At 39.1% G+C, this 19395-nt stretch overlaps 9 protein-coding genes across 9 annotated transcripts; all 9 read left to right on the forward strand.

Moving 5' to 3' along the window:
* Positions 1–588: 588 nt before the first annotated feature.
* On the forward strand, positions 589–1924 carry AT4G20550 (cysteine-rich repeat secretory-like protein). The gene is made up of 2 exons (NM_118174.3): positions 589–1108; positions 1351–1924. The coding sequence occupies exons 1-2, from the start codon at positions 740–742 to the stop codon at positions 1792–1794; spliced, it is 813 nt and encodes a 270-aa protein (NP_567605.3). The 5' UTR covers positions 589–739; the 3' UTR covers positions 1795–1924.
* A 97-nt stretch (positions 1925–2021) lies between these two features.
* Positions 2022–2882, forward strand: AT4G20555 (receptor-like kinase; the record flags this gene model as incomplete). Its single annotated transcript, NM_001341446.1, has 2 exons — positions 2022–2360; positions 2433–2882. The coding sequence occupies exons 1-2, from the start codon at positions 2277–2279 to the stop codon at positions 2880–2882; spliced, it is 534 nt and encodes a 177-aa protein (NP_001328182.1). The 5' UTR covers positions 2022–2276.
* A 965-nt stretch (positions 2883–3847) lies between these two features.
* Positions 3848–5183, forward strand: AT4G20560 (cysteine-rich repeat secretory-like protein). Its single transcript, NM_118175.3, has 2 exons — positions 3848–4367; positions 4610–5183. The coding sequence occupies exons 1-2, from the start codon at positions 3999–4001 to the stop codon at positions 5051–5053; spliced, it is 813 nt and encodes a 270-aa protein (NP_567606.3). The 5' UTR covers positions 3848–3998; the 3' UTR covers positions 5054–5183.
* A 97-nt stretch (positions 5184–5280) lies between these two features.
* Positions 5281–6141, forward strand: AT4G20565 (receptor-like kinase; the record flags this gene model as incomplete). Its single annotated transcript, NM_001341447.1, has 2 exons — positions 5281–5619; positions 5692–6141. The coding sequence occupies exons 1-2, from the start codon at positions 5536–5538 to the stop codon at positions 6139–6141; spliced, it is 534 nt and encodes a 177-aa protein (NP_001329287.1). The 5' UTR covers positions 5281–5535.
* A 965-nt stretch (positions 6142–7106) lies between these two features.
* On the forward strand, positions 7107–8442 carry AT4G20570 (cysteine-rich repeat secretory-like protein). Its single transcript, NM_118176.3, has 2 exons — positions 7107–7626; positions 7869–8442. The coding sequence occupies exons 1-2, from the start codon at positions 7258–7260 to the stop codon at positions 8310–8312; spliced, it is 813 nt and encodes a 270-aa protein (NP_567607.3). The 5' UTR covers positions 7107–7257; the 3' UTR covers positions 8313–8442.
* A 97-nt stretch (positions 8443–8539) lies between these two features.
* Positions 8540–9400, forward strand: AT4G20575 (receptor-like kinase; the record flags this gene model as incomplete). Its single annotated transcript, NM_001341448.1, has 2 exons — positions 8540–8878; positions 8951–9400. Exons 1-2 carry the CDS (start codon positions 8795–8797, stop codon positions 9398–9400), a joined length of 534 nt encoding a protein of 177 aa, NP_001328237.1. The 5' UTR covers positions 8540–8794.
* A 1158-nt stretch (positions 9401–10558) lies between these two features.
* On the forward strand, positions 10559–11571 carry AT4G20580 (cysteine-rich repeat secretory-like protein (DUF26 and DUF1204); the record flags this gene model as incomplete). Its single annotated transcript, NM_118177.3, has 2 exons — positions 10559–10885; positions 11128–11571. The coding sequence occupies 2 exons, from the start codon at positions 10559–10561 to the stop codon at positions 11569–11571; spliced, it is 771 nt and encodes a 256-aa protein (NP_567608.3).
* A 2246-nt stretch (positions 11572–13817) lies between these two features.
* Positions 13818–14830, forward strand: AT4G20590 (cysteine-rich repeat secretory-like protein (DUF26 and DUF1204); the record flags this gene model as incomplete). The annotated part of the gene is made up of 2 exons (NM_118178.3): positions 13818–14144; positions 14387–14830. 2 exons carry the CDS (start codon positions 13818–13820, stop codon positions 14828–14830), a joined length of 771 nt encoding a protein of 256 aa, NP_567609.3.
* Positions 14831–17076: 2246 nt separating this feature from the next.
* Positions 17077–18089, forward strand: AT4G20600 (cysteine-rich repeat secretory-like protein (DUF26 and DUF1204); the record flags this gene model as incomplete). The annotated part of the gene is made up of 2 exons (NM_118179.3): positions 17077–17403; positions 17646–18089. The coding sequence occupies 2 exons, from the start codon at positions 17077–17079 to the stop codon at positions 18087–18089; spliced, it is 771 nt and encodes a 256-aa protein (NP_567610.3).
* Between the last annotated feature and the right edge of the window lie 1306 nt (positions 18090–19395).

The following is a 19395-nucleotide window of genomic DNA, read 5'->3' on the forward strand; positions in this document are numbered from 1 at the left end:
AAAACAGAAACTATGTAACAATCATCAAATACAGTGTTTTCAGCATTTATTTTTTTCTAAATTTTCCAGCAACATACAAACATAACGTTACTACTAGACATAAAAATACTCCCTCTGTTCCAAGTTATTTGATGGTTTGGATTTTTTTATTTGTTCCATAAGATTGATGTTTTGTAAAAATTAAATATGATTATTAATCTTGTTTGTTGCCAATAGTGAAAGGAGAGAGGTAATAGTAATATTATTAAACTATTAAAATAGTAATTAAAATTAAATAGAAAAGTTACTTTTTCTTAATTTATGTGCGAAACTTAAAACATCAAACTTACAGAGAGAGTAATATATAACATGATATGAGATGAAACTGTACGGTGTCGTTGCATAATTACATAAACTAGTTATAAACTCACACACTGCCTTCATTTCAGGTCGAGACAGAACTTATTGTGTGATTTAAATCAGACAAACCTTCGAACTTTGACTTTTTCATCGCCTCCTGTCCCTTCGCCGCAAAATACTAGTCTAAACGCTCAACTCCTCTCTCCTGTCTTATAAACTTTTTTTTTTAGAAAATGAGATGATCAATCGAATTTTGTTGTGTGTGACCTCAAACTGACAACTTCCAGTAATTGTAATATTACCAATTTTTTTTATCAAAAAGATGAACTTCACTTTAGAGCAATAGCAATCCCTCGAGTCTCCCCTATATAAAGATTCCAACTCCTTAACGATTCATCTAATGAAAAAACACACACACCAAAAATATCAGATATCTCAAACAATGTCTTCAGTTTTTGGATCTGTCCATATCTTGGCCATGATAGCCATACAACTCCTCCTTACACACAGTGTTTCATCTCTGAACCTTACCAATGCGTATCTGCACCACAAATGCAGCAACACTCAAGGAAAATATAAGCAGGGGAGCGCGTTCGAGAAAAATCTCAACTTAGTCCTCAGTACCATCACCTCGATTGGAAATTTTCGTGACGGTTTCCGCTACACCGAAGAAGGTGAGGATCCCAATAACGTCTTTGTCATGTTCCAGTGTCGCGGCGACTCCTACTGGTCCAAGTGCCCCCCTTGCATTAGCACCGCCGTCTCTGGGGTAATTGTGACTTCAATATTATAAATTAGCAGTCATATAGTTACATGTAAAAATTACGATGAGCACACACGTCGGTTAATTTTTTCTGTCAAATCTTAAATATGTGGGCAATGATCCTGATACTTTATATAAATGATTGAATTGAGACAAAACTGATAGACATTAAAGGCTAGTTAAAAAATACTGATTAAACAATGCAATATTGTTCTTGATATATATATGTACGTATATGTATGTGACAGCTTCGTAGGAGATGTCCAAGAAATAAGGGAGCAATAATATGGTATGACCAATGTCTTTTAAAGATATCTTCAGTTGCCTCCTTCAATAAGATAGATTATGAGAACGATTTCTATTTGTCCAACCCAAACAACATGAGTGATCGGGGGTTGTTCAACAAGGAGACGTCGGCTCTCCTGGAGAAGCTGGCATATAAAGCCTCCGATAGAAACAACTTGGATGGTAAACAATTGGTGTTGTACGCAGCAGGGGAGAAGAGAATTGGGACAAAGAAGGTGTATGCAATGGTGCAGTGTACGAAAGACTTAATATTTACAAAGTGCTTTGAGTGTTTGGAAGGGATTTTGAGGAAGTTTCCACAGTGTTGTGACGGTAAACGAGGAGGGAGAGTTTTCGGTACGAGCTGTAACTTTAGGTATGAGTTATATCCTTTTCTTAGAAACTAACAGCAACAACAGTACAATGAGAGCTCCATATTAAATGAAAGGGTTCTAGAGATAAACAGTCTTATAATATACACTGTGTTGCATTTTAGTACGTGAACTTGAGCGAATAAATGTACTTTCCTCTTTGTGATTTTTGTTTTTTTTTTGTGAACTTGAGTTATTAAGAGGAAATCTTCAAGTAAAGAATTTATCTAATAGTATATACATCCCACATAGAATACCAAATAGCTCAGCTCATACAAACTCTCTCATAATGAGAGAAAAAAATCCTGAAATAAGGGTAAGAAAAACTCTTATGCCTCAAGGTTTTAGTAAATCTCATAATTTTGGCCGAACCACAAAAAGAGACGTGCGAAACAAAATAGTAGAAAATTGATTTCCCGAATCGACAAACATGGACTAAACTATATGTATGATACATAACTGGTCGTACTTACAATGATGATACTTGGTTTCACGAAGACGAGGGAGCCTGGAGATGAATGATGGTGATAAGGCCATGTGTCATCACCAAAAGGAGGGTTGCTCCTGAAGTTTTCGCCGGAGCGGCCAGGAAGTCGATCGAGGTATGCTCACCTTCTGGGTTTGATTCCAATTTTTTCTTTGAATTGCATTCGCTTGACACGCTCTTTGTCCAGGCGATCGCCGAATGGGATCGTTTGACTTATTTGTACGAGCGTTGTGTTCGGAGCCTTTCCGTAGAGGCTACTAACGCGAAAGATGCCCATGAGGCTTTGGCCGTTGAAAAGGAAAAAGTAGCTCAGGCGCTGGCCGACCTGGCAAGGTCTCAAGACGACGCCAAGGAGATGAAGAGGAAATATGACGAGTTAGCTGGTCGCGCTCTTTCGGAGATGAAGAGGCTTCGAGAACGTCGACTTGAATATGCTGAATTTGTCCGGAGATCGGCCCTTGATAAGATGGCGGAGCTCGTTCAGAAGCGATTGGATCGTATTAAAGCTCATATTGACGATACGAAGGCGGCAGAACCAAAGTTTCTTGAATTCAACCAAGTATCTGGGAATATCAAGACTCTCGAGGCGTTGGTCGAAGGTGGCGAAGTGGAGATGAAGTCGGATGACAGATGTTAAGATTGGTAGCGGATGCAGAGGAATTGGAGGCCGAGGTGAAAGCTTTTGGTATCACCGATCTTATGGACGGCGACTTCGATGTTCGTACTTTATTTGCCGAGCTGAGTCCTGATAATCGTAATTCCGTTCCACCGCCGACTGAAGGGGAAGATCTCGCGGATGGACGAGGTGAGTGCGAAGGCCAAGCTGGTGAAAGAATCGTTGGTCAAACTGAAGTTCGAGACGAGATCGCGGATGCTAGAGACTGATATTCCAGGAGGCTAAGCCAAAGGGAAGAAGCGGAGCTCAGATGCCTAAAGAGATCCCAATATGGCAAAACAAAAAATATTCTAAAAACTGAATAATCAACGAATTTTATATTATGTGACCAAAAAATGAAAACAGAAACTATGTAACAATCATCAAATACAGTGTTTTCAGCATTTATTTTTTTCTAAATTTTCCAGCAACATACAAACATAACGTTACTACTAGACATAAAAATACTCCCTCTGTTCCAAGTTATTTGATGGTTTGGATTTTTTTATTTGTTCCATAAGATTGATGTTTTGTAAAAATTAAATATGATTATTAATCTTGTTTGTTGCCAATAGTGAAAGGAGAGAGGTAATAGTAATATTATTAAACTATTAAAATAGTAATTAAAATTAAATAGAAAAGTTACTTTTTCTTAATTTATGTGCGAAACTTAAAACATCAAACTTACAGAGAGAGTAATATATAACATGATATGAGATGAAACTGTACGGTGTCGTTGCATAATTACATAAACTAGTTATAAACTCACACACTGCCTTCATTTCAGGTCGAGACAGAACTTATTGTGTGATTTAAATCAGACAAACCTTCGAACTTTGACTTTTTCATCGCCTCCTGTCCCTTCGCCGCAAAATACTAGTCTAAACGCTCAACTCCTCTCTCCTGTCTTATAAACTTTTTTTTTTAGAAAATGAGATGATCAATCGAATTTTGTTGTGTGTGACCTCAAACTGACAACTTCCAGTAATTGTAATATTACCAATTTTTTTTATCAAAAAGATGAACTTCACTTTAGAGCAATAGCAATCCCTCGAGTCTCCCCTATATAAAGATTCCAACTCCTTAACGATTCATCTAATGAAAAAACACACACACCAAAAATATCAGATATCTCAAACAATGTCTTCAGTTTTTGGATCTGTCCATATCTTGGCCATGATAGCCATACAACTCCTCCTTACACACAGTGTTTCATCTCTGAACCTTACCAATGCGTATCTGCACCACAAATGCAGCAACACTCAAGGAAAATATAAGCAGGGGAGCGCGTTCGAGAAAAATCTCAACTTAGTCCTCAGTACCATCACCTCGATTGGAAATTTTCGTGACGGTTTCCGCTACACCGAAGAAGGTGAGGATCCCAATAACGTCTTTGTCATGTTCCAGTGTCGCGGCGACTCCTACTGGTCCAAGTGCCCCCCTTGCATTAGCACCGCCGTCTCTGGGGTAATTGTGACTTCAATATTATAAATTAGCAGTCATATAGTTACATGTAAAAATTACGATGAGCACACACGTCGGTTAATTTTTTCTGTCAAATCTTAAATATGTGGGCAATGATCCTGATACTTTATATAAATGATTGAATTGAGACAAAACTGATAGACATTAAAGGCTAGTTAAAAAATACTGATTAAACAATGCAATATTGTTCTTGATATATATATGTACGTATATGTATGTGACAGCTTCGTAGGAGATGTCCAAGAAATAAGGGAGCAATAATATGGTATGACCAATGTCTTTTAAAGATATCTTCAGTTGCCTCCTTCAATAAGATAGATTATGAGAACGATTTCTATTTGTCCAACCCAAACAACATGAGTGATCGGGGGTTGTTCAACAAGGAGACGTCGGCTCTCCTGGAGAAGCTGGCATATAAAGCCTCCGATAGAAACAACTTGGATGGTAAACAATTGGTGTTGTACGCAGCAGGGGAGAAGAGAATTGGGACAAAGAAGGTGTATGCAATGGTGCAGTGTACGAAAGACTTAATATTTACAAAGTGCTTTGAGTGTTTGGAAGGGATTTTGAGGAAGTTTCCACAGTGTTGTGACGGTAAACGAGGAGGGAGAGTTTTCGGTACGAGCTGTAACTTTAGGTATGAGTTATATCCTTTTCTTAGAAACTAACAGCAACAACAGTACAATGAGAGCTCCATATTAAATGAAAGGGTTCTAGAGATAAACAGTCTTATAATATACACTGTGTTGCATTTTAGTACGTGAACTTGAGCGAATAAATGTACTTTCCTCTTTGTGATTTTTGTTTTTTTTTTGTGAACTTGAGTTATTAAGAGGAAATCTTCAAGTAAAGAATTTATCTAATAGTATATACATCCCACATAGAATACCAAATAGCTCAGCTCATACAAACTCTCTCATAATGAGAGAAAAAAATCCTGAAATAAGGGTAAGAAAAACTCTTATGCCTCAAGGTTTTAGTAAATCTCATAATTTTGGCCGAACCACAAAAAGAGACGTGCGAAACAAAATAGTAGAAAATTGATTTCCCGAATCGACAAACATGGACTAAACTATATGTATGATACATAACTGGTCGTACTTACAATGATGATACTTGGTTTCACGAAGACGAGGGAGCCTGGAGATGAATGATGGTGATAAGGCCATGTGTCATCACCAAAAGGAGGGTTGCTCCTGAAGTTTTCGCCGGAGCGGCCAGGAAGTCGATCGAGGTATGCTCACCTTCTGGGTTTGATTCCAATTTTTTCTTTGAATTGCATTCGCTTGACACGCTCTTTGTCCAGGCGATCGCCGAATGGGATCGTTTGACTTATTTGTACGAGCGTTGTGTTCGGAGCCTTTCCGTAGAGGCTACTAACGCGAAAGATGCCCATGAGGCTTTGGCCGTTGAAAAGGAAAAAGTAGCTCAGGCGCTGGCCGACCTGGCAAGGTCTCAAGACGACGCCAAGGAGATGAAGAGGAAATATGACGAGTTAGCTGGTCGCGCTCTTTCGGAGATGAAGAGGCTTCGAGAACGTCGACTTGAATATGCTGAATTTGTCCGGAGATCGGCCCTTGATAAGATGGCGGAGCTCGTTCAGAAGCGATTGGATCGTATTAAAGCTCATATTGACGATACGAAGGCGGCAGAACCAAAGTTTCTTGAATTCAACCAAGTATCTGGGAATATCAAGACTCTCGAGGCGTTGGTCGAAGGTGGCGAAGTGGAGATGAAGTCGGATGACAGATGTTAAGATTGGTAGCGGATGCAGAGGAATTGGAGGCCGAGGTGAAAGCTTTTGGTATCACCGATCTTATGGACGGCGACTTCGATGTTCGTACTTTATTTGCCGAGCTGAGTCCTGATAATCGTAATTCCGTTCCACCGCCGACTGAAGGGGAAGATCTCGCGGATGGACGAGGTGAGTGCGAAGGCCAAGCTGGTGAAAGAATCGTTGGTCAAACTGAAGTTCGAGACGAGATCGCGGATGCTAGAGACTGATATTCCAGGAGGCTAAGCCAAAGGGAAGAAGCGGAGCTCAGATGCCTAAAGAGATCCCAATATGGCAAAACAAAAAATATTCTAAAAACTGAATAATCAACGAATTTTATATTATGTGACCAAAAAATGAAAACAGAAACTATGTAACAATCATCAAATACAGTGTTTTCAGCATTTATTTTTTTCTAAATTTTCCAGCAACATACAAACATAACGTTACTACTAGACATAAAAATACTCCCTCTGTTCCAAGTTATTTGATGGTTTGGATTTTTTTATTTGTTCCATAAGATTGATGTTTTGTAAAAATTAAATATGATTATTAATCTTGTTTGTTGCCAATAGTGAAAGGAGAGAGGTAATAGTAATATTATTAAACTATTAAAATAGTAATTAAAATTAAATAGAAAAGTTACTTTTTCTTAATTTATGTGCGAAACTTAAAACATCAAACTTACAGAGAGAGTAATATATAACATGATATGAGATGAAACTGTACGGTGTCGTTGCATAATTACATAAACTAGTTATAAACTCACACACTGCCTTCATTTCAGGTCGAGACAGAACTTATTGTGTGATTTAAATCAGACAAACCTTCGAACTTTGACTTTTTCATCGCCTCCTGTCCCTTCGCCGCAAAATACTAGTCTAAACGCTCAACTCCTCTCTCCTGTCTTATAAACTTTTTTTTTTAGAAAATGAGATGATCAATCGAATTTTGTTGTGTGTGACCTCAAACTGACAACTTCCAGTAATTGTAATATTACCAATTTTTTTTATCAAAAAGATGAACTTCACTTTAGAGCAATAGCAATCCCTCGAGTCTCCCCTATATAAAGATTCCAACTCCTTAACGATTCATCTAATGAAAAAACACACACACCAAAAATATCAGATATCTCAAACAATGTCTTCAGTTTTTGGATCTGTCCATATCTTGGCCATGATAGCCATACAACTCCTCCTTACACACAGTGTTTCATCTCTGAACCTTACCAATGCGTATCTGCACCACAAATGCAGCAACACTCAAGGAAAATATAAGCAGGGGAGCGCGTTCGAGAAAAATCTCAACTTAGTCCTCAGTACCATCACCTCGATTGGAAATTTTCGTGACGGTTTCCGCTACACCGAAGAAGGTGAGGATCCCAATAACGTCTTTGTCATGTTCCAGTGTCGCGGCGACTCCTACTGGTCCAAGTGCCCCCCTTGCATTAGCACCGCCGTCTCTGGGGTAATTGTGACTTCAATATTATAAATTAGCAGTCATATAGTTACATGTAAAAATTACGATGAGCACACACGTCGGTTAATTTTTTCTGTCAAATCTTAAATATGTGGGCAATGATCCTGATACTTTATATAAATGATTGAATTGAGACAAAACTGATAGACATTAAAGGCTAGTTAAAAAATACTGATTAAACAATGCAATATTGTTCTTGATATATATATGTACGTATATGTATGTGACAGCTTCGTAGGAGATGTCCAAGAAATAAGGGAGCAATAATATGGTATGACCAATGTCTTTTAAAGATATCTTCAGTTGCCTCCTTCAATAAGATAGATTATGAGAACGATTTCTATTTGTCCAACCCAAACAACATGAGTGATCGGGGGTTGTTCAACAAGGAGACGTCGGCTCTCCTGGAGAAGCTGGCATATAAAGCCTCCGATAGAAACAACTTGGATGGTAAACAATTGGTGTTGTACGCAGCAGGGGAGAAGAGAATTGGGACAAAGAAGGTGTATGCAATGGTGCAGTGTACGAAAGACTTAATATTTACAAAGTGCTTTGAGTGTTTGGAAGGGATTTTGAGGAAGTTTCCACAGTGTTGTGACGGTAAACGAGGAGGGAGAGTTTTCGGTACGAGCTGTAACTTTAGGTATGAGTTATATCCTTTTCTTAGAAACTAACAGCAACAACAGTACAATGAGAGCTCCATATTAAATGAAAGGGTTCTAGAGATAAACAGTCTTATAATATACACTGTGTTGCATTTTAGTACGTGAACTTGAGCGAATAAATGTACTTTCCTCTTTGTGATTTTTGTTTTTTTTTTGTGAACTTGAGTTATTAAGAGGAAATCTTCAAGTAAAGAATTTATCTAATAGTATATACATCCCACATAGAATACCAAATAGCTCAGCTCATACAAACTCTCTCATAATGAGAGAAAAAAATCCTGAAATAAGGGTAAGAAAAACTCTTATGCCTCAAGGTTTTAGTAAATCTCATAATTTTGGCCGAACCACAAAAAGAGACGTGCGAAACAAAATAGTAGAAAATTGATTTCCCGAATCGACAAACATGGACTAAACTATATGTATGATACATAACTGGTCGTACTTACAATGATGATACTTGGTTTCACGAAGACGAGGGAGCCTGGAGATGAATGATGGTGATAAGGCCATGTGTCATCACCAAAAGGAGGGTTGCTCCTGAAGTTTTCGCCGGAGCGGCCAGGAAGTCGATCGAGGTATGCTCACCTTCTGGGTTTGATTCCAATTTTTTCTTTGAATTGCATTCGCTTGACACGCTCTTTGTCCAGGCGATCGCCGAATGGGATCGTTTGACTTATTTGTACGAGCGTTGTGTTCGGAGCCTTTCCGTAGAGGCTACTAACGCGAAAGATGCCCATGAGGCTTTGGCCGTTGAAAAGGAAAAAGTAGCTCAGGCGCTGGCCGACCTGGCAAGGTCTCAAGACGACGCCAAGGAGATGAAGAGGAAATATGACGAGTTAGCTGGTCGCGCTCTTTCGGAGATGAAGAGGCTTCGAGAACGTCGACTTGAATATGCTGAATTTGTCCGGAGATCGGCCCTTGATAAGATGGCGGAGCTCGTTCAGAAGCGATTGGATCGTATTAAAGCTCATATTGACGATACGAAGGCGGCAGAACCAAAGTTTCTTGAATTCAACCAAGTATCTGGGAATATCAAGACTCTCGAGGCGTTGGTCGAAGGTGGCGAAGTGGAGATGAAGTCGGATGACAGATGTTAAGATTGGTAGCGGATGCAGAGGAATTGGAGGCCGAGGTGAAAGCTTTTGGTATCACCGATCTTATGGACGGCGACTTCGATGTTCGTACTTTATTTGCCGAGCTGAGTCCTGATAATCGTAATTCCGTTCCACCGCCGACTGAAGGGGAAGATCTCGCGGATGGACGAGGTGAGTGCGAAGGCCAAGCTGGTGAAAGAATCGTTGGTCAAACTGAAGTTCGAGACGAGATCGCGGATGCTAGAGACTGATATTCCAGGAGGCTAAGCCAAAGGGAAGAAGCGGAGCTCAGATGCCTAAAGAGATCCCAATATGGCAAAACAAAAAATATTCTAAAAACTGAATAATCAACGAATTTTATATTATGTGACCAAAAAATGAAAACAGAAACTATGTAACAATCATCAAATACAGTGTTTTCAGCATTTATTTTTTTCTAAATTTTCCAGCAACATACAAACATAACGTTACTACTAGACATAAAAATACTCCCTCTGTTCCAAGTTATTTGATGGTTTGGATTTTTTTATTTGTTCCATAAGATTGATGTTTTGTAAAAATTAAATATGATTATTAATCTTGTTTGTTGCCAATAGTGAAAGGAGAGAGGTAATAGTAATATTATTAAACTATTAAAATAGTAATTAAAATTAAATAGAAAAGTTACTTTTTCTTAATTTATGTGCGAAACTTAAAACATCAAACTTACAGAGAGAGTAATATATAACATGATATGAGATGAAACTGTACGGTGTCGTTGCATAATTACATAAACTAGTTATAAACTCACACACTGCCTTCATTTCAGGTCGAGACAGAACTTATTGTGTGATTTAAATCAGACAAACCTTCGAACTTTGACTTTTTCATCGCCTCCTGTCCCTTCGCCGCAAAATACTAGTCTAAACGCTCAACTCCTCTCTCCTGTCTTATAAACTTTTTTTTTTAGAAAATGAGATGATCAATCGAATTTTGTTGTGTGTGACCTCAAACTGACAACTTCCAGTAATTGTAATATTACCAATTTTTTTTATCAAAAAGATGAACTTCACTTTAGAGCAATAGCAATCCCTCGAGTCTCCCCTATATAAAGATTCCAACTCCTTAACGATTCATCTAATGAAAAAACACACACACCAAAAATATCAGATATCTCAAACAATGTCTTCAGTTTTTGGATCTGTCCATATCTTGGCCATGATAGCCATACAACTCCTCCTTACACACAGTGTTTCATCTCTGAACCTTACCAATGCGTATCTGCACCACAAATGCAGCAACACTCAAGGAAAATATAAGCAGGGGAGCGCGTTCGAGAAAAATCTCAACTTAGTCCTCAGTACCATCACCTCGATTGGAAATTTTCGTGACGGTTTCCGCTACACCGAAGAAGGTGAGGATCCCAATAACGTCTTTGTCATGTTCCAGTGTCGCGGCGACTCCTACTGGTCCAAGTGCCCCCCTTGCATTAGCACCGCCGTCTCTGGGGTAATTGTGACTTCAATATTATAAATTAGCAGTCATATAGTTACATGTAAAAATTACGATGAGCACACACGTCGGTTAATTTTTTCTGTCAAATCTTAAATATGTGGGCAATGATCCTGATACTTTATATAAATGATTGAATTGAGACAAAACTGATAGACATTAAAGGCTAGTTAAAAAATACTGATTAAACAATGCAATATTGTTCTTGATATATATATGTACGTATATGTATGTGACAGCTTCGTAGGAGATGTCCAAGAAATAAGGGAGCAATAATATGGTATGACCAATGTCTTTTAAAGATATCTTCAGTTGCCTCCTTCAATAAGATAGATTATGAGAACGATTTCTATTTGTCCAACCCAAACAACATGAGTGATCGGGGGTTGTTCAACAAGGAGACGTCGGCTCTCCTGGAGAAGCTGGCATATAAAGCCTCCGATAGAAACAACTTGGATGGTAAACAATTGGTGTTGTACGCAGCAGGGGAGAAGAGAATTGGGACAAAGAAGGTGTATGCAATGGTGCAGTGTACGAAAGACTTAATATTTACAAAGTGCTTTGAGTGTTTGGAAGGGATTTTGAGGAAGTTTCCACAGTGTTGTGACGGTAAACGAGGAGGGAGAGTTTTCGGTACGAGCTGTAACTTTAGGTATGAGTTATATCCTTTTCTTAGAAACTAACAGCAACAACAGTACAATGAGAGCTCCATATTAAATGAAAGGGTTCTAGAGATAAACAGTCTTATAATATACACTGTGTTGCATTTTAGTACGTGAACTTGAGCGAATAAATGTACTTTCCTCTTTGTGATTTTTGTTTTTTTTTTGTGAACTTGAGTTATTAAGAGGAAATCTTCAAGTAAAGAATTTATCTAATAGTATATACATCCCACATAGAATACCAAATAGCTCAGCTCATACAAACTCTCTCATAATGAGAGAAAAAAATCCTGAAATAAGGGTAAGAAAAACTCTTATGCCTCAAGGTTTTAGTAAATCTCATAATTTTGGCCGAACCACAAAAAGAGACGTGCGAAACAAAATAGTAGAAAATTGATTTCCCGAATCGACAAACATGGACTAAACTATATGTATGATACATAACTGGTCGTACTTACAATGATGATACTTGGTTTCACGAAGACGAGGGAGCCTGGAGATGAATGATGGTGATAAGGCCATGTGTCATCACCAAAAGGAGGGTTGCTCCTGAAGTTTTCGCCGGAGCGGCCAGGAAGTCGATCGAGGTATGCTCACCTTCTGGGTTTGATTCCAATTTTTTCTTTGAATTGCATTCGCTTGACACGCTCTTTGTCCAGGCGATCGCCGAATGGGATCGTTTGACTTATTTGTACGAGCGTTGTGTTCGGAGCCTTTCCGTAGAGGCTACTAACGCGAAAGATGCCCATGAGGCTTTGGCCGTTGAAAAGGAAAAAGTAGCTCAGGCGCTGGCCGACCTGGCAAGGTCTCAAGACGACGCCAAGGAGATGAAGAGGAAATATGACGAGTTAGCTGGTCGCGCTCTTTCGGAGATGAAGAGGCTTCGAGAACGTCGACTTGAATATGCTGAATTTGTCCGGAGATCGGCCCTTGATAAGATGGCGGAGCTCGTTCAGAAGCGATTGGATCGTATTAAAGCTCATATTGACGATACGAAGGCGGCAGAACCAAAGTTTCTTGAATTCAACCAAGTATCTGGGAATATCAAGACTCTCGAGGCGTTGGTCGAAGGTGGCGAAGTGGAGATGAAGTCGGATGACAGATGTTAAGATTGGTAGCGGATGCAGAGGAATTGGAGGCCGAGGTGAAAGCTTTTGGTATCACCGATCTTATGGACGGCGACTTCGATGTTCGTACTTTATTTGCCGAGCTGAGTCCTGATAATCGTAATTCCGTTCCACCGCCGACTGAAGGGGAAGATCTCGCGGATGGACGAGGTGAGTGCGAAGGCCAAGCTGGTGAAAGAATCGTTGGTCAAACTGAAGTTCGAGACGAGATCGCGGATGCTAGAGACTGATATTCCAGGAGGCTAAGCCAAAGGGAAGAAGCGGAGCTCAGATGCCTAAAGAGATCCCAATATGGCAAAACAAAAAATATTCTAAAAACTGAATAATCAACGAATTTTATATTATGTGACCAAAAAATGAAAACAGAAACTATGTAACAATCATCAAATACAGTGTTTTCAGCATTTATTTTTTTCTAAATTTTCCAGCAACATACAAACATAACGTTACTACTAGACATAAAAATACTCCCTCTGTTCCAAGTTATTTGATGGTTTGGATTTTTTTATTTGTTCCATAAGATTGATGTTTTGTAAAAATTAAATATGATTATTAATCTTGTTTGTTGCCAATAGTGAAAGGAGAGAGGTAATAGTAATATTATTAAACTATTAAAATAGTAATTAAAATTAAATAGAAAAGTTACTTTTTCTTAATTTATGTGCGAAACTTAAAACATCAAACTTACAGAGAGAGTAATATATAACATGATATGAGATGAAACTGTACGGTGTCGTTGCATAATTACATAAACTAGTTATAAACTCACACACTGCCTTCATTTCAGGTCGAGACAGAACTTATTGTGTGATTTAAATCAGACAAACCTTCGAACTTTGACTTTTTCATCGCCTCCTGTCCCTTCGCCGCAAAATACTAGTCTAAACGCTCAACTCCTCTCTCCTGTCTTATAAACTTTTTTTTTTAGAAAATGAGATGATCAATCGAATTTTGTTGTGTGTGACCTCAAACTGACAACTTCCAGTAATTGTAATATTACCAATTTTTTTTATCAAAAAGATGAACTTCACTTTAGAGCAATAGCAATCCCTCGAGTCTCCCCTATATAAAGATTCCAACTCCTTAACGATTCATCTAATGAAAAAACACACACACCAAAAATATCAGATATCTCAAACAATGTCTTCAGTTTTTGGATCTGTCCATATCTTGGCCATGATAGCCATACAACTCCTCCTTACACACAGTGTTTCATCTCTGAACCTTACCAATGCGTATCTGCACCACAAATGCAGCAACACTCAAGGAAAATATAAGCAGGGGAGCGCGTTCGAGAAAAATCTCAACTTAGTCCTCAGTACCATCACCTCGATTGGAAATTTTCGTGACGGTTTCCGCTACACCGAAGAAGGTGAGGATCCCAATAACGTCTTTGTCATGTTCCAGTGTCGCGGCGACTCCTACTGGTCCAAGTGCCCCCCTTGCATTAGCACCGCCGTCTCTGGGGTAATTGTGACTTCAATATTATAAATTAGCAGTCATATAGTTACATGTAAAAATTACGATGAGCACACACGTCGGTTAATTTTTTCTGTCAAATCTTAAATATGTGGGCAATGATCCTGATACTTTATATAAATGATTGAATTGAGACAAAACTGATAGACATTAAAGGCTAGTTAAAAAATACTGATTAAACAATGCAATATTGTTCTTGATATATATATGTACGTATATGTATGTGACAGCTTCGTAGGAGATGTCCAAGAAATAAGGGAGCAATAATATGGTATGACCAATGTCTTTTAAAGATATCTTCAGTTGCCTCCTTCAATAAGATAGATTATGAGAACGATTTCTATTTGTCCAACCCAAACAACATGAGTGATCGGGGGTTGTTCAACAAGGAGACGTCGGCTCTCCTGGAGAAGCTGGCATATAAAGCCTCCGATAGAAACAACTTGGATGGTAAACAATTGGTGTTGTACGCAGCAGGGGAGAAGAGAATTGGGACAAAGAAGGTGTATGCAATGGTGCAGTGTACGAAAGACTTAATATTTACAAAGTGCTTTGAGTGTTTGGAAGGGATTTTGAGGAAGTTTCCACAGTGTTGTGACGGTAAACGAGGAGGGAGAGTTTTCGGTACGAGCTGTAACTTTAGGTATGAGTTATATCCTTTTCTTAGAAACTAACAGCAACAACAGTACAATGAGAGCTCCATATTAAATGAAAGGGTTCTAGAGATAAACAGTCTTATAATATACACTGTGTTGCATTTTAGTACGTGAACTTGAGCGAATAAATGTACTTTCCTCTTTGTGATTTTTGTTTTTTTTTTGTGAACTTGAGTTATTAAGAGGAAATCTTCAAGTAAAGAATTTATCTAATAGTATATACATCCCACATAGAATACCAAATAGCTCAGCTCATACAAACTCTCTCATAATGAGAGAAAAAAATCCTGAAATAAGGGTAAGAAAAACTCTTATGCCTCAAGGTTTTAGTAAATCTCATAATTTTGGCCGAACCACAAAAAGAGACGTGCGAAACAAAATAGTAGAAAATTGATTTCCCGAATCGACAAACATGGACTAAACTATATGTATGATACATAACTGGTCGTACTTACAATGATGATACTTGGTTTCACGAAGACGAGGGAGCCTGGAGATGAATGATGGTGATAAGGCCATGTGTCATCACCAAAAGGAGGGTTGCTCCTGAAGTTTTCGCCGGAGCGGCCAGGAAGTCGATCGAGGTATGCTCACCTTCTGGGTTTGATTCCAATTTTTTCTTTGAATTGCATTCGCTTGACACGCTCTTTGTCCAGGCGATCGCCGAATGGGATCGTTTGACTTATTTGTACGAGCGTTGTGTTCGGAGCCTTTCCGTAGAGGCTACTAACGCGAAAGATGCCCATGAGGCTTTGGCCGTTGAAAAGGAAAAAGTAGCTCAGGCGCTGGCCGACCTGGCAAGGTCTCAAGACGACGCCAAGGAGATGAAGAGGAAATATGACGAGTTAGCTGGTCGCGCTCTTTCGGAGATGAAGAGGCTTCGAGAACGTCGACTTGAATATGCTGAATTTGTCCGGAGATCGGCCCTTGATAAGATGGCGGAGCTCGTTCAGAAGCGATTGGATCGTATTAAAGCTCATATTGACGATACGAAGGCGGCAGAACCAAAGTTTCTTGAATTCAACCAAGTATCTGGGAATATCAAGACTCTCGAGGCGTTGGTCGAAGGTGGCGAAGTGGAGATGAAGTCGGATGACAGATGTTAAGATTGGTAGCGGATGCAGAGGAATTGGAGGCCGAGGTGAAAGCTTTTGGTATCACCGATCTTATGGACGGCGACTTCGATGTTCGTACTTTATTTGCCGAGCTGAGTCCTGATAATCGTAATTCCGTTCCACCGCCGACTGAAGGGGAAGATCTCGCGGATGGACGAGGTGAGTGCGAAGGCCAAGCTGGTGAAAGAATCGTTGGTCAAACTGAAGTTCGAGACGAGATCGCGGATGCTAGAGACTGATATTCCAGGAGGCTAAGCCAAAGGGAAGAAGCGGAGCTCAGATGCCTAAAGAGATCCCAATATGGCAAAACAAAAAATATTCTAAAAACTGAATAATCAACGAATTTTATATTATGTGACCAAAAAATGAAAACAGAAACTATGTAACAATCATCAAATACAGTGTTTTCAGCATTTATTTTTTTCTAAATTTTCCAGCAACATACAAACATAACGTTACTACTAGACATAAAAATACTCCCTCTGTTCCAAGTTATTTGATGGTTTGGATTTTTTTATTTGTTCCATAAGATTGATGTTTTGTAAAAATTAAATATGATTATTAATCTTGTTTGTTGCCAATAGTGAAAGGAGAGAGGTAATAGTAATATTATTAAACTATTAAAATAGTAATTAAAATTAAATAGAAAAGTTACTTTTTCTTAATTTATGTGCGAAACTTAAAACATCAAACTTACAGAGAGAGTAATATATAACATGATATGAGATGAAACTGTACGGTGTCGTTGCATAATTACATAAACTAGTTATAAACTCACACACTGCCTTCATTTCAGGTCGAGACAGAACTTATTGTGTGATTTAAATCAGACAAACCTTCGAACTTTGACTTTTTCATCGCCTCCTGTCCCTTCGCCGCAAAATACTAGTCTAAACGCTCAACTCCTCTCTCCTGTCTTATAAACTTTTTTTTTTAGAAAATGAGATGATCAATCGAATTTTGTTGTGTGTGACCTCAAACTGACAACTTCCAGTAATTGTAATATTACCAATTTTTTTTATCAAAAAGATGAACTTCACTTTAGAGCAATAGCAATCCCTCGAGTCTCCCCTATATAAAGATTCCAACTCCTTAACGATTCATCTAATGAAAAAACACACACACCAAAAATATCAGATATCTCAAACAATGTCTTCAGTTTTTGGATCTGTCCATATCTTGGCCATGATAGCCATACAACTCCTCCTTACACACAGTGTTTCATCTCTGAACCTTACCAATGCGTATCTGCACCACAAATGCAGCAACACTCAAGGAAAATATAAGCAGGGGAGCGCGTTCGAGAAAAATCTCAACTTAGTCCTCAGTACCATCACCTCGATTGGAAATTTTCGTGACGGTTTCCGCTACACCGAAGAAGGTGAGGATCCCAATAACGTCTTTGTCATGTTCCAGTGTCGCGGCGACTCCTACTGGTCCAAGTGCCCCCCTTGCATTAGCACCGCCGTCTCTGGGGTAATTGTGACTTCAATATTATAAATTAGCAGTCATATAGTTACATGTAAAAATTACGATGAGCACACACGTCGGTTAATTTTTTCTGTCAAATCTTAAATATGTGGGCAATGATCCTGATACTTTATATAAATGATTGAATTGAGACAAAACTGATAGACATTAAAGGCTAGTTAAAAAATACTGATTAAACAATGCAATATTGTTCTTGATATATATATGTACGTATATGTATGTGACAGCTTCGTAGGAGATGTCCAAGAAATAAGGGAGCAATAATATGGTATGACCAATGTCTTTTAAAGATATCTTCAGTTGCCTCCTTCAATAAGATAGATTATGAGAACGATTTCTATTTGTCCAACCCAAACAACATGAGTGATCGGGGGTTGTTCAACAAGGAGACGTCGGCTCTCCTGGAGAAGCTGGCATATAAAGCCTCCGATAGAAACAACTTGGATGGTAAACAATTGGTGTTGTACGCAGCAGGGGAGAAGAGAATTGGGACAAAGAAGGTGTATGCAATGGTGCAGTGTACGAAAGACTTAATATTTACAAAGTGCTTTGAGTGTTTGGAAGGGATTTTGAGGAAGTTTCCACAGTGTTGTGACGGTAAACGAGGAGGGAGAGTTTTCGGTACGAGCTGTAACTTTAGGTATGAGTTATATCCTTTTCTTAGAAACTAACAGCAACAACAGTACAATGAGAGCTCCATATTAAATGAAAGGGTTCTAGAGATAAACAGTCTTATAATATACACTGTGTTGCATTTTAGTACGTGAACTTGAGCGAATAAATGTACTTTCCTCTTTGTGATTTTTGTTTTTTTTTTGTGAACTTGAGTTATTAAGAGGAAATCTTCAAGTAAAGAATTTATCTAATAGTATATACATCCCACATAGAATACCAAATAGCTCAGCTCATACAAACTCTCTCATAATGAGAGAAAAAAATCCTGAAATAAGGGTAAGAAAAACTCTTATGCCTCAAGGTTTTAGTAAATCTCATAATTTTGGCCGAACCACAAAAAGAGACGTGCGAAACAAAATAGTAGAAAATTGATTTCCCGAATCGACAAACATGGACTAAACTATATGTATGATACATAACTGGTCGTACTTACAATGATGATACTTGGTTTCACGAAGACGAGGGAGCCTGGAGATGAATGATGGTGATAAGGCCATGTGTCATCACCAAAAGGAGGGTTGCTCCTGAAGTTTTCGCCGGAGCGGCCAGGAAGTCGATCGAGGTATGCTCACCTTCTGGGTTTGATTCCAATTTTTTCTTTGAATTGCATTCGCTTGACACGCTCTTTGTCCAGGCGATCGCCGAATGGGATCGTTTGACTTATTTGTACGAGCGTTGTGTTCGGAGCCTTTCCGTAGAGGCTACTAACGCGAAAGATGCCCATGAGGCTTTGGCCGTTGAAAAGGAAAAAGTAGCTCAGGCGCTGGCCGACCTGGCAAGGTCTCAAGACGACGCCAAGGAGATGAAGAGGAAATATGACGAGTTAGCTGGTCGCGCTCTTTCGGAGATGAAGAGGCTTCGAGAACGTCGACTTGAATATGCTGAATTTGTCCGGAGATCGGCCCTTGATAAGATGGCGGAGCTCGTTCAGAAGCGATTGGATCGTATTAAAGCTCATATTGACGATACGAAGGCGGCAGAACCAAAGTTTCTTGAATTCAACCAAGTATCTGGGAATATCAAGACTCTCGAGGCGTTGGTCGAAGGTGGCGAAGTGGAGATGAAGTCGGATGACAGATGTTAAGATTGGTAGCGGATGCAGAGGAATTGGAGGCCGAGGTGAAAGCTTTTGGTATCACCGATCTTATGGACGGCGACTTCGATGTTCGTACTTTATTTGCCGAGCTGAGTCCTGATAATCGTAATTCCGTTCCACCGCCGACTGAAGGGGAAGATCTCGCGGATGGACGAGGTGAGTGCGAAGGCCAAGCTGGTGAAAGAATCGTTGGTCAAACTGAAGTT

The sequence above is a fragment of the Arabidopsis thaliana genome, chromosome 4 (genome assembly GCF_000001735.4).
Source record: "Arabidopsis thaliana chromosome 4, partial sequence".
NCBI lineage: Eukaryota > Viridiplantae > Streptophyta > Magnoliopsida > Brassicales > Brassicaceae > Arabidopsis > Arabidopsis thaliana.

Excerpts from the sequence above, each read along its gene's own strand:
- AT4G20550 (NM_118174.3), top strand. The coding sequence starts at position 740 with ATGAAAAAACACACACACCAAAAATATCAGATATCTCAAACAATGTCT. Across the intron at positions 1,109-1,350 it reads TTAGCACCGCCGTCTCTGGG|CTTCGTAGGAGATGTCCAAG; the intron begins GTAATTGTGACT and ends TGTATGTGACAG.
- AT4G20560 (NM_118175.3), top strand. The coding sequence starts at position 3,999 with ATGAAAAAACACACACACCAAAAATATCAGATATCTCAAACAATGTCT. Across the intron at positions 4,368-4,609 it reads TTAGCACCGCCGTCTCTGGG|CTTCGTAGGAGATGTCCAAG; the intron begins GTAATTGTGACT and ends TGTATGTGACAG.
- AT4G20570 (NM_118176.3), top strand. The coding sequence starts at position 7,258 with ATGAAAAAACACACACACCAAAAATATCAGATATCTCAAACAATGTCT. Across the intron at positions 7,627-7,868 it reads TTAGCACCGCCGTCTCTGGG|CTTCGTAGGAGATGTCCAAG; the intron begins GTAATTGTGACT and ends TGTATGTGACAG.